We start from the raw sequence: 18,991 nt of genomic DNA, 5'->3' as shown, positions 1-18,991 counted from the left end.
CTGCCCTGGAAAAGCTTACTAATACAGATAATAAAAATATTCAAACACAGACAGAGAAGTTTAAAGACGAACCAATCTCACCATTACATTATGAAATTAAAGAGGAATGACCTCTTTAATTTAATTTAAGGTTATACAAAAAAAATCTTAATTTATCCAGTCATCATACAGGAACAACCATCAAATGATAGTTACCTTAATATCTAACAAAATAGACTACCAACTAAAATTAATCAAAAGAGATGGAGAAGGATACTTCATACTCATCACAGGATAAATCCATCAAGAAGAAGTCTTAATTCTGACTATCTATGCCCCCAATACAAGGGCACCCACATTTTTGTAAAAGAAATACTTCTAAAGCTTAAATCACACATCAAACCCCATACACTAATAGGAGTACATTTCAACAACCCACTCCTACAAATGGACAGGTCTGACAGACAGAAGCTTAACAGGGAAATAAGAGAATTAACGGATGTCATGACTCAAATGGATTCAACAGACATCTAGCAAATATTTCACACAAACCCAAAAGAATATGCCTTCTCAGCACAACATGGAACCTTCTCTAAAACTGAGCACATACTCAGGTATCAGGAAAAACTCAGAAGATATAAAAAATTGGAATAACACCTTGTTATCAGATCATCATGAGTTAAAGTCAGAGTTCAATAACAACATGAACTACAGAAAACCTATAAACTTATAGAAATGAAACAGCTCTCAATGGAACCACCACTGGGTCAAGAATAAATAAATAAAGAAATCAAAGACTTCCTAGAATTCAATGAAAATGGATCCACAACATACCCAAATTTATGGGACATTATGAAAGCAGTGCTAAGAGGAAAGTTCATAGCACTAAGTGCCTACATAAAGACTTTGGAGACATCTCACAGAAGTAACTTAACAGCACACATTAAAGCTCTAGAACAAAATGTATTAAACTCATCCAGGAGTAGTGGACCACAGGAAAATAACCAAACTGAATGCTGAAATCAATAAAATAGAAACAAGGAGAACAACACATAAAATCATTGAAACAAAGAGTTGGTTCTTTGAGAAAATGAGCAAGATAGACAAACCCTTATCCAAAATTATCAAAAGGCAGAGAGAGCATACTCAAATTAACAAAATCAGAAATGAAAAGGGGGATATAACACAGATACTGAAGAAATCCAGAAAATCATTAAGTCATACTTCAAAAAAACCTATACTCCACAAAATTAGAAAACCCAAAAGAAAGGAACAACTTCCTTGATAGACACCACATACAAAAATGAAATCAAGACCAGATAAACAATTTAAATAGACATATAATCCCTAAGAAAATATAAATCATTAAAAGTCTCCCAACTAAAAAAGGCCAGGACTAGATGTTTTGAGTACAAAATTCTATTAGAAATTCAAAGAAGAGCTAATATCAATACTCCACAAATTGTTGCACACAATAGAAATAGAAGGAATATTGCCAAATTCTTTTTATGAGACCATAGTTGTCCTGATAACCAAACCAAACAAATATGCAATAAAGAAAGAGAATTACAGACCAATCTCCCTCATGAACATTTATGCAAAAATACTCAAAAAGATACTGGCAAACAGAATCAAAGAATATAAAAAATACACTATGATCAAGTAGGCATTATCCCATAGATGCAGGGATGGTTCAATATACAAAAATATGTCAATGTAATCCACCATATAATCAAACTGAAAGAAAAAACCCACACAATCATTTCATTAGATGATGGAGGATTTTCATTGGCTAATAAACAAACTGCCTTGGCTTTTTGATTGGGCAAGATTTAGATAGGTGGAGTAGACAGAACAGGAAAAAGGAAGTGAGGTAGATGGCTCAGACAATTGTCCCACCTCTCCTCTCTGGGACAGACTGCCATGCCTCTCCTCAGGGAGAGAGATGTGATGAAGCCAGCCACCAGGTCAGACATGCTGAATCTTTCCCGGTAAGACACCACTCATGGTGCTACACAGATTATTAGATATGGGTTAATCAAGATGTGAGTAAGAGGCTGAAACTAAGGTGCCAGGCAGTGTTTAAAAGAATATAATTTGTGTGTTGTTATTTTGGGGCATAGTGTGGCGGAAAGCTGGCCCACAGCTCCACACTACAGAATGGCGCCCAACATGGAGCTCGAACCCACGACCCTGAGATTAAGAGTCTCATGCTCTAGAAAGCTAAGGAATAGGCTGGATCTAGCTGCCAAAGTCACGGCTTTAGTCCTACCGATATTGTTTGGTAAATTAAAGACTCATGTAGTCAGAAAAAGAGAGATATACAGTAAAAGATTCAAAGTAGAAGAAAACGTCAAAATGGTTTACTATGTGTTAAAAATATATGCAGGCTAAAGGTTAAAGTTCTTAAAAATAAAAAAGGAAGTAGTTTGTTGTGGTGGTACGCACCTTTAATCCCAACACTTGGGAGGCAGAGGTAGATTGACCTCTGTGACTTCAAGGTGTGGCAGCACACACCTTTAATCCCAATGCCTGGGAGGCAGAGACAGACAGATCTCTGTGAGTTCAAGGTGTGGTAGCATACACCTTTAATCCCAGCACTTGGGAAGCAAAGGCAAGTGGATCTCTGAGAGTTCAAGGAGAGCCTGGTCTGCAGAGTTATTCCAGGTCAAAGATATACAGAGAACTTGTCAAAAAATAAAAAAATAAAAGTAAAAATAAACAAAATAGAGGTTAAAAGAAAGCTGTACAAAGATGGAAAATACACAGAGAATCTTGATACTGTATGCTATTATGCTCTCTTTGAATTGTTTAAATACCGAGGAAGGAGCAACAGCTGCTAAAAGATATTTGTTTATAAATGCTGCTGAACTAATCCAAGAAAGATATCTTGAAAATACCTTGACTTCAGAATTTGGATCTAAGCATATGATACTTTGGAAAAGAGATTTTTCTTTTATTTTTACAGAAAATGAGACCCGTTGGATTGCTTCTATCCCAATATAGTATGATAGACCACGCCCTCCTGAAAGGTTGCTGTGAATACCTTCAGAAAATTACTCCACCCAACTGATGACTGAGATGAACCTGGCACACAGGTTACACCATGAAAGATCGGATTAACAGTGTCCCCATTCAGCAGGAAGCAGTTTGGAGAGAAATAACTATGCCCATATTCCCAGATATTGTTTATAAATGTTCTTTTACATTTAAAGGGGGATATGATATAGATATGAATAATTTGCATTGGTATGGATTTTAAGGTCAATTTTGTTATATGTATATATATTTCTGATCTTGATTAAGGTATTGTGATTGAATAGTTCACTTAAAAATGTAATGTTTAATTAGAAAATATAGGTTGTTAATGGATAATTATTGATATTAGTTAAGCTTGTAGTCATGTTACTAGATTTTCTAGATATATAGAGATATATTTCAGTTAGATAAGCATTCCTAATATCTTTCAAAGACTACAGAATATTCCACTTAAATGTTTTAATAACTTAAGGCTTTTCATGACAATGAGACACGTCAGCTCCTGGCAGCGCCAATCTACTTCAAGAGGAAGATGGGCATCGAAGAGGCTCCTTATGGAGTTTGATAGCCATTTGGGGAAGAAACTGCTCTTGCCTGGACTGTTGGCATAAACTGGACACAAAGAACCCACAGAAAGAGGACTGCTGAACTTGCCTAAAGGTGAGATAATCTTTCGGGGTTCCTGATTCATGAAAGTCTGCGAGACGTTCTGTAGAACACATCAGATAGTGACTGAACTGCCTTTGGAATTTCCTGCTTCATGGAAATGTCTGCTGGATACTATGGGTCTGTAGGCCGAAGATGGATGCCCCAATAGTACAAAAGAACTTTGGGTGACTGTCCAGGCAGCGAGGATGTCTCTGTTCATTTCTAGAGTTTTGTAAGTTGCTTATTTCTTATTTACTTAGGTAATATTATATCCTTCTGGATTCTTTGATGGAGTTGAAGAATAGATAGATAGTTAGATAGATAGTTATAGTTTTCTTTAGTTATGATAAAAGATAAAGTAGATATAAATATTGTAACTGTAATTCTTACTTGATAACTGTTTTGTTATATGTAATTCTACTATTTAAAGTTAAAGCCTTTCTTTTTTGTTTAAACAGAAAAAGGGGAAATGATGGAGGATTCTCATTGGCTAATAAGCAAACTGCCTTGGCTTTTTGATAGGGCAAGAATTAGATAGGTGGAGTAGACAGAACAGGAAAAAGGAAGTGAGGTAGATGGCTCAGACAATTGCCCCGCCTCTCCTCTCTGGGACAGACTGCCATGCCTCTCCTCAGGGAGAGAAATGCGATGAAGCCAGACACCAGGTCAGACATGCTGAATCTTTCCCGGTAAGACACCACTCGTGGTGCTATACAGATTATTAGATATGGGTTAATCAAGATGTGAGTAAGAGGCTGAAACTAAGGTGCCAGGCAGTGTTTAAAGGAATATAATTTGTGTGTTGTTATTTTGGGGCATAGGGTGGCAGAAAGCCGGCCCACAGCTCCACACTACAATTAGATGTTTAAAAAAGCCTTTGACAAAATCTAACACCCCCTCCTTATAAAGAAGGTGAATACAAGGAACATACCTAGCCCTAATAAATTAAAATTAAAAATTAAAAAAGTCCAGGACCAGATGGTTTCAGCTCAGAATTCTACAAGATTTTCAAAGAAGAAATAATATCAATGCTCCTCAAATTGTTCCACACAATAGAATCAGAAGGAACATTGCCAAACTCTCTTTTTTCTTTTTTTTCTCATTTTTTATTAAAATTTCTATCTCCTCTCCTCCTCCCCTTCCCTCCCCTCTCTTCCACCCATACCCCCCACTCCCCTCCCTCTCCAGGCCAAAGAGCCATCAGGGTTCCCTACACTATGTTAAGTCCAAGGTCCTCCCAACTCCCCCCAGGTCGAGGAAGTAGAACATCCAAACTGACAAGGCTCACACAGAGCCTGTCCATGCAGTAGAATCAAAGCCCATCGCCATTGTCCTTGGCTTCTCAGTCAGCCTCCACCGTCAGCCACATTCAGAGTCTGGTTTGATCGCATGCTCCATCAGTCCCATTCCAACTGGTCTTGGTGATCTCCCATTAGTTCTGTCCCACCGTCTCAGTGGGTGAACGCACCCCTCACGGTCCTGACTTTCTTGCTCATGTTCTCCCTCCTTCTGCTCCTCATCAGGACCTTGGAAGCTCAGTCCGGTGCTCCCATGTGGGGCTCTGTCTCTATCTCCATCCATTGCCAGATGAAGGTTCTATGGTGATATGGAAGATATTCTTCAATATGGCTATAGGAGCTGGCCTTTTCCAGCTCCGTCTCCTCAGCTGCCCAAGGAACTAGCTGGGGGCATCTCCCTGGATACCTGGGAACCCCTCTAGAGTCAAGTCTCTTGCCAACCCTAAAATGGCTCCCTTAATTAAGATATATGCTTCCCTGCTCCCATATCCACCCTTTCTATATCCCAACCATCCCATTCCCCCAAACTCTCCCCATCCTCCCCTTCACACTTTTCTCTCCCCATCTCTCCTTGCCCCCATCCCACCCCACCCCCAAGTTCCCAATTTTTGCCCAGCAATCTTTTCTACTTCCAATATCCAGGAGGATAACTATATATTTTTCTTTGGGTTCACCTTCTTATTATCTTCTCTAGGATCACGAATTATAGGCTCGATGTCCTTTTTTTATGATTAGAAACTGATTATGAGTGAGTACATCCCGTGTTCATCTTTTTGGGTCTGGGTTACCTCACTCAGAATAGTGTTTTCTATTTTCATCCATTTGCATGCAAAATTCAAGATGTCATTGTTTTTTATCGCTGAGTAGTATTCTAATATGTATATATTCACAGTTTCTTCATCCATTCTTCCGCTGAAGGGCATCTAGGTTGTTTCCAGGTTCTGCTGTTACAAACAATGCTCCTGTGAACATAGTTTGAACAAATGCTTTTGTAGTATGATTGGGCAATCTCTTGGGTAAATTCCCAAGAGTGGAATTGCTGGGTCCTGGGGGTAGGTTGATCACGAATTTCCTGAGAAGCCGCCACACTGCTTTCCAAAGTGGTTGCACAAGTGTGCATTCCCACCAGCAATGGATGAGTGTATGCCTTACCCCACAACCTCTCCAGCAAAGGCTATCATTGGTGTTTTTGATTTTAGCCAATCTGATAGGTGTAAGAAGGTATCTCAAAGTTGTTTTGATTTGCATTTCCCTGATAGCTAAGGAGGTTGAGCATGACCTTAAGTGTCTTTTGGCCATTTCAACTTCTTCTGTTGAGAATTCTCTGTTCGAGTTCAGGTGCCCCATTTTTTAATTGGGTTAATTAGCATTTTAAAGTCTAGTCTCTTGAGTTCCTTATATATTTTGTAGATCAGACCTTTGTCTGTTGTGGCGTTGGTGAAGATCTTTTCCCAGTCAGTAGGCTGCCTTTATTTCTTAGTGACAGTGTCCATTGCTTTACAGAAGCTGCTCAGCTTCAGGAGTTCCCATTTATTCAATGTTGCTCTGATTGTCTGTGCTGCAGGGGTTATACATAGGAGCATAATATCAATGCTCCTCAAATTGCTCCACAGAATAGAATCAGAAGGAATATTGCCAAACTCTTTTTAAGAGACTACAATTACTCTGCTATCCAAACCACATAAAGACATTACTAAGAAAGATAATTATGGACAAATCTCATTCATGAACATTGATACAAAAATACTAAATAAAATACTGGCTAAATGAATCCAAGAACACATCAGAACCATTATCCACCATGATTCAGTCTGTTTCACCCCAGAGATGCAGGGATGGTTCAACATACAAAAATCTGTCAATGTAATCCACCATATAAACAAACTGAAAAATAAAACTGAAGGCATAAGTCACAAACAATCCCACACCAGTTTGGAATTAGGATTAATAGAATGGTTATTTATTTAAAAGGGAAAAACTTAAAGATCATCGTCCCAGACAACAGCCCTCTGTGCAATCAGGAAGGGAGTCTAGTCGCTGGAAGCAGAGCTGGAAGCCAGAGAGCGAGTGGAGGGAAGTGGCCGTATTTTTAAAGAGAGAGAGACCATTTCCCCAATGGGCTGGTATCTCAGCAGCTACTGGCTGAAGGAGCGGAAGGAGCTCCCGCAACACCACCCCCTTTTGTTTAAGTAAGAGATTTCTAAACCTACTATGAAATTATAGACAATAAGTACAAATATCCTATTCCAACTAGCTTAAGTCTTTTATAATAAATAACTTGGCCAAGTCATGAGAGGAAAGTAACTACATTTATATAGTCTTCAACCCCATCGAAGATCTGAGAAGGGAAATAATGTTACCTGAGTAATTAGGAAGTGTAATTAAACAACTTCCAAAACATGCAACAAATCACAGAGACAACTAGCTACCTGGGCAATCACCCAAAGTCACGTTTGAAGCATTGAAGCAACCAACTTTGGCTAAGGCCTAACATAACTGACATACCATTTTCAAAGGCAAGAAACTTTTCAAAACTATCTTACCCTGTCTTGGCAGGATATGACAGTCCTGTTTTATCCATTTATAGATACTCTGTATCTCTGTCAGTGGTTGAGGTATGGGCATTTTTTTGCCCAAAGGCCAGTTCTGCCAAGAAGAAAGGCTCCAGGTGGAGTGTCTTTGGTGCTCAACATTCTTTGGGAATAGATCAGTGTTCCAGGAGCAATTGTGTCTCACTACCATGAAAATGAGTTAGTATTAAAGGCCATTTTCTACAGCTCTTTGAAGAGGTGAAGATTATCTATCTATACTGAATATAATCTCTATGTATCTAAAGAACCTGATATAGTCTAATTATAATATGACAAACTTAGATGACTATTGATCTATATAATTCTCAATACCTATCTAACTTAAAGACTAAGACTATAAACAACTGTGCAATAATGAGGACAACATGACCTCCAAATATAAACAATGTACAAATATACAATACAATATGGTAAATATATATCAATACATAAACAATATATAAATATCTTAATCAGAGATAGAAATGTACACTGCAATATGGTAAATATATACAATATATACATATCAATACATAAAAATATTTTAAACAGAGTTAGAAACATGCATGCATACAATAGTCAATATAATTTAACTTTGTATCAATATACAAGAATCGATACCAATATATTTGTCTAAAAACAGGAACTCACAATTACAAATCTACTATCCCATCATCCAATTATCCCTCTTTTTTTCCAAAAAGATCCCTGAGCTTATAAAATTCCTCCCCTAACCCCCCAACCTTCAACTGTATACTAATTATAATCAACCCTTAAATGATGTCCCTAAACCCAAGACAAACTTTACTGGGAGAGGGGACGTCGTCCTCTAGCATTACTTCCAGCTGTCATGGGGGTGATGTTCTTTCTGGGGGATCCTGTGAAAGTAAAATGATAGTTAAATTTCAAGATCAATGTCTTTTAAAATTGCGAATAGTCTCTGAGTATTTTGTGCAGGTCTGGCCAGAATATTTTACAAGATGTGCACCATTTCAGCTAACCAAGTTGGAACTGTCTTGTGCAGCTGGTACCCAAAACAGGTCTTGTAGTAGCCCTATCAGTATCATGACGTCATATCAACCAGGTGGAGTTGTTGTTATGGGGCCCCATCTTCTCCCTGGAATCTTCAAATGTCACTGCAGGAAAAACTCATTGTTCATTGTGGAAAACGTAAACATTAATCATATAGACATATACAGACATACATATATTCAAAAGGCATGATAGATATATTCAGTGAAAAGTATGAGAGATATGAAGAAAAGCAAAGATGTTTTCTAAACTCATATTTCTTTCTGTCCCATATCATGGCTCTTGACATGAGACAGAAACTCCAGAAACTCTGGGTTTTTCTCTTAACAACAGGCTTGGAATTAGGAGGGGACTGAGCCAGAGTCCAACTCCAAAACCAGCTCTATAAATTTAGAAATATGATTTAGTATATTTTACTTATGGAACTTATTCAGTTTTCTTGATAATCCCTATTGGACAGTTATTTTTCCATCTGTCAGTATTCAAACATCCAGGGTCCCTTGAATTTTTCAAAGATGAATGTTTACCTGTGGAGATAAGAACAGAACCCTGCCCCCATTCTATATGTTTTTCTTATCACCTGTATGAATATCATCATTGTGGATGAGCTGTCATTTCACCTTTCCAAGAGGTTTCTCCTCTTCAAATCGAACCTTTATTAATTTGGATGGTATCCCCAATTTTTCTTCTCCTGTGGAAACAAGACCAAAACCCCTTCCCCAACGTCACACATCTCCTGGCTTCCATTGAGAGGTCAGCACATCTTTGAAATAAATCGGTTGATTTAGTTCAGCAGACTTTTCCATTATCCAATTTCTTTCTGCCGCTATTGTTCCTTTCTCATTAGCATTAAGAAAATTCAAGGTTAATAAAGCATTATGCAATCTATTTCTGGGGGTATTTTCTGTCCCTTTCTGTTTGTTCAGCATATCCTTTATAGTATTATTTGATCTTTCTATAACTGCCTGACCTGTAGGATTATTTGGTATACCTGTAATATGCTTTATATTATAATAATCAAAAAAGCGTTTCATTTTCTTAGATACATATGCTGGACCATTGTCTGTCTTTATTTGTGCAGGTATTCCCATGATGGCCATACTTCCAATAAATGTGTGATTACTGAATCAGCCTTTTCTGAGCTCAGGGCAGTAGCCCATTGAAAACCTGAATATGTGTCTATGGTGTGGTGTACATATTTTAATTTACCAAATTCCATAAAGTGAAACACATCCATCTGCCAGATTTCATTCCTTTGAGTGCCCTTTGGATTAGTCCCTGCAGGCAGTGGTGTTTGGTTATAGAAAGAGAAAGTAGAGCATTTCTTTACAATCTCCTTAGCTTGTTGCCATGTAATAGAAAACTCTTTCTTCAAGCCTTTGCTATTGACGTGATGTTTTTTATGAAATTCAGAGGCCTGCAGCACACTACCAATCAATAATTGATTAATATCTGCATTACCTTGTGCTAGAGGACCTGGCAGACCTGTTTGGGATTGGATGTGTGTTATATACATAGGGCAAAGCCTATTCCTGATTATGTCTTGTACCGGGATAAACAATGAGGTTAGTTCTGTATCATCAGGTATAAATTCAGCAGTTTCAATATGTAAGATAACTCTTTCTGCATATTGTGAATCAGTAACTATATTAAGAGGTTCTTTAAAATCCCATAGCACCATAAGAATGGCATATAATTCTGCCTTCTGGACAGAATCATAAGGACTTCGTTCCACCTTACTCAATTCATCTGACTTGTAACCTGCTTTCCCTGATTTATTTGCATCAGTATAAACCTGTGGGCTCCAATTATTGGAGCACTCTTCATAACATTCTAGGAAGAATCCAAGAAGTTCTCTTTATGAGGTTAATTCTATCACTTTTAGGATAGTTGCTATTAATTTCTCCCAAAAAAATTAGCACAAGCTCTTTGCCATAGTTCATTGTCTTCCCATAACTTTTTTATTTCCTCAGTAGTAAAAGGCAGTATAATTTCTGCTGGGTCTATACCTGCTAGTTGATGAAGTCTCAGCTTACCTTTTATAATTAATTCAGAGACTTTTTCCACATAAGTTTTTAATTTTTTTACTTGGTTTATTAGGTATAAATATCCACTCTAAAATAATATCTTCCCTATGCATTAAAATCCCTGTAGGAGAAATTCTGGAAGGCACTATGACTAGAATGCAGCTAAGATTTGGGTTCATCCTATCCACATGTGCCTCTTGTAATTTTTCCTCAATCATTGTCAATTCCTTTTCTGCTTCAGCTGTCAGTTTTCTGGGACTATTCAAATCTTTATCACCATCTAAGGTTTTGTTTAAATGAACTATTAGATCAGGTATTATCCCAACAGCTGGTTGTAGACTGGAAATGTCTCCTAACAATCTTTGGAAGTCATTAAGAGTCTGTAACCAGTCTCTCCAAATTTGTGCCTTTTGGGTTTTAATTTTCTCTAACCCTATTCTGTAACCTAGGTAATTAATAGAATTTCCTCTTTGAATCTTTTCAGGGACAATTTGTAATCCCCATTTAGGCAAGACTTTCTTTACTTCTTCAAACAGCCTTTCTAAAGTATCTTTATTTGAATCAGATAACAAAATGTCATCCATGTAATGATAAATTATGGTCTTGGGAAATTGCTTACGAATTATTTCCAATGGCTTACTTACAAAATATTGGCACAACGTAGGACTATTGAGCATATCCTGTGGGAGGAAAGTCCATTGATATCTCTTAGTAGGCTGAGAATTATTATAAGTAGGCACCATGAAGGCAAAATTTTCTCTATCCTTTTCTTGTAAAGGTATAGTGAAAAAACAATCTTTCAAATCAATAACTATAAGAGGCCATCCTTTTGGTAATAGAGAAGGCAAAGGAATTCCAGATTGTAGTGGGCCCATAGGTTGAATTACGCTTATTGACGAGCTCTTAGATCTGTCACCATTCTCCATTTAGAGATTTCTTTTTTAGAACAAAACACAGGAGAATTCCAAGGGCTGGTTGATTCCTCAATATGGTGAGCATCTAGTTGCTCTTGTACCAGCTGTTCCAATGGCCTGTAATTTATCTTCAGCTAAAGGCCATTGTTTAACCCATATGGCTTCTCAGTTAGCCATTTTTAAAGGTAGGGCTGTTGGTACCTCTAAAGATTTGTTAGTTGCTTTATGTTCTTGTACAGCCTGAATGGCTGGTGACCTTTGTGCATAGTAATTTATTACATCCTTCCCAGAATTATGAGTTCCTGAGACTGCAGGAATGTTAATCTGGGTATTCCATTGTTGTAGCAGGTCATGGCCCCATAAATTTATTGCAATATTGGCTATATATGGCCTTAGTCTTCCTATTTGCCCTTCAAGCCCTATGAATTCAACCCATCTTGTGGCTTTGTTTTACACGAGATAGGGTTCCAATTCCCAGGAACTGAACATGCACCTCTTGAAGAGGCCAATTCGGATGCCAAGATTCTGGAGTAATGATATTTAATCTGCACCTTTGTCTAATAAGCCTTCAATAAAAATGCCATTTATACAGACTCTTAGCTTTGGTCTTTGATCGTTAATAGAAGTCTGCCAAAATATACATTTACTCTATTCTACTAGATTTTTTGACTCATCCTCCCCATGTAATTCATCATTTAAACCAGTATTACTTTTTACAGCAGAAATTGGAGCTTTAAATTTTCTTGGTGAGGCACGTTCTCCACTGTGACTGGGAATGACTGGGCCACTTCTGGCTTGGGGGCCTGTGAGAGGCCCCTCAAGGGGTTTCCCAATGGTATCGGGTTACCTTGTCTGTCTGTTGTTGACCTGCATTTGTTGGACCAATGTCAGCCTTTACCGCATCTCCTACATATACCTGAAGGCCGAGGTCTCCTATTTTTGTCATTCCCAGAGGAGATATTATTCCTAGAAGTTCTTTGTCTGCAATCCCTTTGCAAATGTCCTAATTTACCACAATTAAAACACCTGGCAGTTTGATGTCTCCTCATTGCTTTGGAAATTGCTTCTCCTACCCAAGATTCATCATTATAGCTAAACGTCTCAACATTCATCGTATGCTGAATCCATTCATCCATAGGTGCTGATATAGACTTTAAAGGCCCAATTATCTTTTTGCAATCTATGTTTGCATTTTCAAAAGCTAGAGATTCAAGAAGTATTCATCTAGCTTCTGGGTCTGTTGCCCCTATGTCCAGAGCCTTAATTAATCTTTGCAAAAAGTCAACAAAAGGTTCTCTCTGTCCCTGCCTAATCCTGGTATATGATTCGACCCTTTTCCCTGGATCTTGTATTCTATTCCAAGCATTTAAGGCTGCCTTGTGACATAATGACAATACTTCTTCATCATAAAGAGCTTGGACCTGTGGATCAGCATACACTCCTACACCAAGAATTTGATCTTGGGAAACCTCCACACCTTTTGCTCTTCCTTGCTGTTTCCATATGTTTGGATTCTTCTCTGAAATAAATTCCAAACATCAAGGAAGGTCCATCATCTAAACTGCAGTCACTAACTGATAGAAATCATGGGGGGTAGCTCTGACATTAGAAGCCCAAGTCCTTATCATTTCCTTAACAAATGTAGAGTGCAAGCCATAATTAATGACAGCTTGCTTGATTTCTTTTAGATCATTCATTCCTATTGGCTTCCATCTAGCTTTTTTGACTCCCTTTGAGCCTTTAGAAATTGACTCTTTGTCAGAATAAATTACAGGGTATGTCACTGGATAAGCCAGTTCTAATAGCTGGTGGTGGCATTGTATCCTGTCCTTGTGCCTCCTTACTCTGTTCACCAGCTCCAATAAGTTCTTCAATCTTTTCAAATCTTTTTATCATTGTCTCTCTTAAATCCTGAATCTTCTGACCTGCCTGAGTTTCTAGTAAAGATTGTATGATTCTTAGGAGTGCCATATTCTTCCTTAATGATAGAATATTGAAAAGAATACTGAAACCTAGTAACCAGTAAATTAAGGTATCCCCATAGTCATATAAACCTTGTATGATATAAAACATTGTATTAATAAACAACAGTAAAATTTGCATTGGAAATGAAACTGCCATAATTACCTATTATCCAGGAGGTGGTGCTGTTGCAGAGTCACGACTAGAACCGCTGCAAAGGTGACTAAAACAGGGTCCTGTTTCAGTGTCCACCTTATTATTTGTTAAAAACTGGGAAATGCGAGTTGCTCAACAAAGAAAATGTTAATTAAATCAATTCCATACACAGAACTCAGAACCCAGAATCCAGGGGTAGAGAAAGAGCAACCTGGAAGCCGCATATGGCCTCCCACGTGACAGAGTCACCCTGAGGGTTGCAGTTTTCGTCACTCTGGTTCGCTCCACTTAAGCGCTGCTGGCTTGCAAGGGAGATTTAAAAGAGTAGGCCAGTGTGGGCCAGAGACTGTGCGGGCCTGTGGAGTTTAAATCCACATGGGGAGGCAACGATAGGGTGCATGGGGACTTGAAGTCAATCTGAGGTGTGTAAAGGGAAAATATAAAGAAATTTCAGCAAGAAAAGCCACTGCGTGATAATTTATATTTAAACTGTATTGGCTCCATGCACAAGGCACACGGCCGCGGCTGAGGGAAGGGAGAGCTCGTGCCAAGCCGAGCTGACAGCAGGTAGCCGAGCAGGGAAGGAAGGGTTCTAAAACCAAACATTTTGGGCGCCAGATGAAGGCGTAGTCACAAAACAATCACACAGCAGTTTGGAATTATGATAATAGAATGGTTATTTATTTAACGGGAAAACTTAAAGATCACCGTCCAAGCCAACAGCCTCTGCACAATCAGGAAGGGAGCCTAGTCGCTGGAAGCAGAGCCAGAAGCCAGAGCATGAGTGGAGGGAAGTGGAAGCATTTTTTAAAGAGAGAGACCACGCCCTAATGGGCTGGTATCTAAGTGGCTATTGGCTGAAGGAGCAGAAAGGGCTCCTGGAAACAGGGCTTATTTTCAGGAAAGAATTATTGAATTCATTTATTCAAGGAACACAGAAGTAGCATGGTTATATGCACACCTCACATTGCTTGGGCAGCCTCTACCATGGATCACAGCAAGAGCTGAGGTAAAACTACCATGTAAGGAAAGTCAGGTTTTGGAAATATGGATGCAGATGATACAATAACATAAGGAATGCCACTCAAATGTTCACACATTGTGTGGAATCATCAGTGATTACTAATGAATGTGGGGATGAATGAAAGAGACATGGGTTCTCCATGCTGTATTACATCATGGTCACTTCTTATCTTTCTCCTTCTACATTAACAAGAAGTTTGAGAAAAAGTATTTTATTACCTGTTTGATTGGAAATGTGTCTTTCTGGACAAAACACACAAGAAAAACAGCAGATAGGTCTGTCTTTTTCTAGACTTTTCCAGAAACCTGGACCACAGCTCTGTGTACATACAGATTGAGGAGTCTAAGGACAAAACAGAAAACCTGGTCATAATTTTGCACATCAGTCACAGAATTGTGGTAATTTTAACCAAAGCAATTTAAACTGCATGATGACTATGAAAGTTGTATATATTTATGAGGCTCTGTGAAATCTCCATATGGGAGTGTAGAGTGTAGTGTGTAGAGCTGAAGTTAGCACACTTCAAGATGCTAAATGTTCAAAGTTTCTTTATGCTGAGCAAACTGTGACTCACTTCTGCTAGCTTTTGTGAAATGTGTAAAACATCCATATATTCTCTCCTGTGAAAGAGCAAACAAAAACTCCTTCCTTCATAATTTGTATATGAATTACAAATCAGTTGGATTGTCAGACAGAAACCCAGTCACATCTGCTTCTACTTTTAGCTTCCCAAGTTTGTAGTCACAACCATTCACTCTGATTGACATGTCCCATGAAAGAGAGTTTGGCCATTGGTGGGTGATCACAGCTTCTCCTGACTTCTTCACATGTTGATGTTCCAGAGATACTGAAATATGATCCATTACTGTGAGTTTCATCCTTGACTCCCCACACTCAGAGTAATACCATGCTTTTTCTTCCAAACATTAGTGACATAATCATTTAGTTTTTTTAAAAACCAATTTACTTCTAATTTAACAAAACATCAGTTTGTTAATATTTCTGGAAATTGTGTGTGCAAGAAAATATTTCTCTTTCCTTTAGACATGCTTCTTGTCATAAATTGGACTCAGTTTCTGTCTCATAAATATCTACATATTAACAAGTATATGGGCCTGGAGAACTGGCCCAGCCATTAATGATGCATACTACTCTTGTGGAGAAACCTGAGGTCAGCTCCTAGCACACAAATAAGGTAGTTTACAAACATTGGTTATAGAGATGATTTATATAAAAATTCATAATTTATATCTTCTTTATAAGGACTATGGAAAAGTTTGAGTATGAATTGTGTTCAATGGAGAGATGCATTGAGTATCAACATGCATATATAATAAAATGTGCATATGCATTCACAGAAATATACATAAATCGTATATATGAACGCTGATTTATTCATTCATTATAATATGAATAAATACATACAAGTTCAAATTTAATTCGAACTAATTCTATCTACAGGAATTAGGTAACAATATGTTCTTGCCTGTTTGTATATGCCTATGCATATGTTCATGTATATGTATATATATATGTCAAATTTAAAAGGTTGATTTATTTTTAAATTAAAGACATCAAATAGAACAAAAGAGATGGCTCAGTATTTATTGTGACTCCCACATAAGCATGCAGTCCTGAATTTGATCATGCAGAATGGAAGTATAGAAAAGTCAAGTGCCTGTTATCCAAATACGGCAGTCATAGAGACAAAGAGACAGCCTATGGCATGCTGGACAGACAGGAAAGCTAAATCAAAAGACAAGGAGTTGAGCGAGAGATCATGTTTATAATAAAATGGAAAAGAATTGCAGATGGTATCCACTCTGACTGTGGCCTCAACAGGCACATGCACTCACATGCATGAGCATTCACACACAAGCTCACAACAGAGCTAAGGACTTATAATATAGGCAAAACATACATAGACCACTTCAAAAGTGGAAATAGATAAGATTGCCTGACAAAATTGGGAGCATGTGGATGGGGAGAGAAAAAAGAGTGCAAGGGGAAGAGGAGGAGAGGAGAGGGGGAGGAGAACTTGAGGGAATGGGATAGTTGAGATGGAGGAAGGACAGAGATGAGAGCAAGGAAAGAGATATCTTGATTGAGGGAAGCAACTATGGGGCTAGCAAGAAACCTGGCCCTAGAGAAATTCCCAGGAATTGACAAGGATGACACCAGCTAAGACCCTAAGCAGTAGAGGAGAGGGTGTCCAAATTGGCCTTGCCCTCTAGTCAGATTGATGAATACCTTAAATATCACCAGACAGCAATTGATGAAAGCAGAGGCAGAGACCCGCAGTGAAATACTGGCCTGAGCTCCCAAAGTTCAGTTGAAGAGTGGGAGGAGTGAGAATATGAGAAAAGATGTCAAGATCATGATGGGAACACCCATTGAAACAGTCTACCTGAGCTAATCAGAGCTCACCAACTCCAGCCAGACAAGGAGGGAACAAGCATAGGACCAATCTAGACTTTTTCCATGCTCTCATCTCTATCCTTCCTCCATCTCATCTATCCTGTTCCCCCAAGTTGTCCCCCCTCCCCTTCTCTCCTCTTTCTCTTCTTCCACTGTCCCTTCCCCACTCACCCTCATACAACAATGTCAGTTGTATGGATGGGCAGACTGCAGGGCCACTGCCAGTGGCACTATGATTTATTACTACTGCTTGTACTGGCTTTTTGGGAACCTATTTTCTTTGGATGGATACCTTGCTAGGCCTAGGTATAGTAGGGAGGGCCTTGGACCTTACACAAAACAATGAGTCTTACTCTTTCTGAGGAGTGCATGGGAGTGGGGTGTAGAAATACGTGATGGAAATGGGAGGAGGGGAGGAAGGTGGGAACTGGGATTGGTATGAAAATAAAAAGGATTGTTTTCTTTTTGTAAAAATAAAATAACATTATAAAAATGAATTATTTGAAAAATTTCAAAGAGTACGATGATACATTAAATTCACAGGAACTCTTTGTAGATGTTTTTCAACATATTAAGGTTGAAATTTGCCAGACCTGATTGAAGTTTCTTGGCCCATTTGATCATAACTTCATTGATGAACAAGACTTGATCCTGTGGACTCTGGAGACAAACTCTCCTACTTTAACTAGAATGTATAATGATAGCGTGTACTATAAAATTTTGTATATCATATTTTTCCACATGATTCTTGTTCTCATCAAAGCATATTTGTTCCCCATCAGTGCTTGTAAATTGAATTTTCCTGAGGAATGGATGAAGCTGGAGAGAGACATCATTTGGACATGAGTGGTGCATACCAGTTTCTCACTGATGATTCCTTAGAACAAGCCTCCTTCACTCTCCCTGTTGCAGCTTTCTTTTTGAAAAGGCTTCATTTGAGTCATTGTCTCCCAAGTTGTCCCAGGGAGATGAACTTTGCTCCTCATGAAACTAAAGTAGGAATAGCTGAATGTAAATAGAAATGGCATCTAAGGGGTGAAACATAGCATAGTTGGAAGCATGTTCTTAGTGGAACCAAGGCCCTGTGTCACCAGTTAGAAAATATACATGTTTTTGAATGAAACTGAAGTAAAAATGTAAGCAGCATTATGTATTTGGGTATACAGGTGTTAAGATATTTATCTTTTTTATAGCACACGAATATATGTATGTACAGTTAGTTAAGTATATAGGAATATATGTAGATATACAGAGTATCTTGATCTTATAATATTAGCAGGAGTTCACACAAAGCTCTTAATTCATAAAAATGTACTTTAAATATGCAGCAATTTTGCGTGTCATTTATGCTTTAGGAAATTGTAAAGAGACCCACTAACTGCCTTCATTCTTCCTTGATTTAGTTTGGTCACATAATTTGCCTTTTAAATTTGGTATGAACCTTATTGGATACAAATTAAAATATAAATATTCAGTGCTTTAATTAGAATTTTAAAAGATTTATTTTTAGATTAATTCATTTTAATTTTGTGTACAAGTTACTTGTTGAAGGATAGAAGATGATGCAGGATTCTCCATAAGCAGAGTTACAGACAGCTGTAAGCTGCTTTGTGGATATTTGGAACTGAACCTGGGGCTTCTAAATAGCAGCAAGTATGCCTAACCACTGAGCAATCTCTGGCCCCTAGATTTGAGTTCTTTTCATTTCGGTGTACTGTCTATATGTATGCATATATACAAACTACATGTAAGATTCCTCATGTGTCACATTCCTTAGAATGGAACTTACACATAGTTGTGAGCCATCAGGTGTGTATGAACAACCAAACTTGGTTCCTCTGCAAGAGGATCAAGAGCTCCTAACTCTGAGCCATCCCTCTATGTAATCATTTAATTAAATATTTAAATTAATACAATGGGTTAA

General features: G+C 38.1%; 1 protein-coding gene across 1 annotated transcript in view; it reads right to left on the bottom strand.

Annotated features, from left to right (window-relative positions):
* LOC119824400 (vomeronasal type-2 receptor 26-like) overlaps window positions 1-18,991 on the bottom strand; it is a 50,409-nt gene that overhangs the window by 8,753 nt on the left and 22,665 nt on the right. Inside the window, 5 exon segments of the mRNA XM_038344519.2 lie at window positions 14,868-14,991; window positions 17,661-17,678; window positions 17,680-17,729; window positions 17,732-17,778; window positions 17,780-17,886. Of these exon segments, the coding sequence (XP_038200447.2) occupies window positions 14,868-14,991; window positions 17,661-17,678; window positions 17,680-17,729; window positions 17,732-17,778; window positions 17,780-17,886 (346 nt within the window).

The sequence above is a fragment of the Arvicola amphibius genome, chromosome 10 (genome assembly GCF_903992535.2).
Source record: "Arvicola amphibius chromosome 10, mArvAmp1.2, whole genome shotgun sequence".
NCBI classification, from domain to species: domain Eukaryota; kingdom Metazoa; phylum Chordata; class Mammalia; order Rodentia; family Cricetidae; genus Arvicola; species Arvicola amphibius.
Note: the sequence above shows the minus strand (reverse complement) of the source record. Positions and strands in the feature narration are given on the sequence as shown.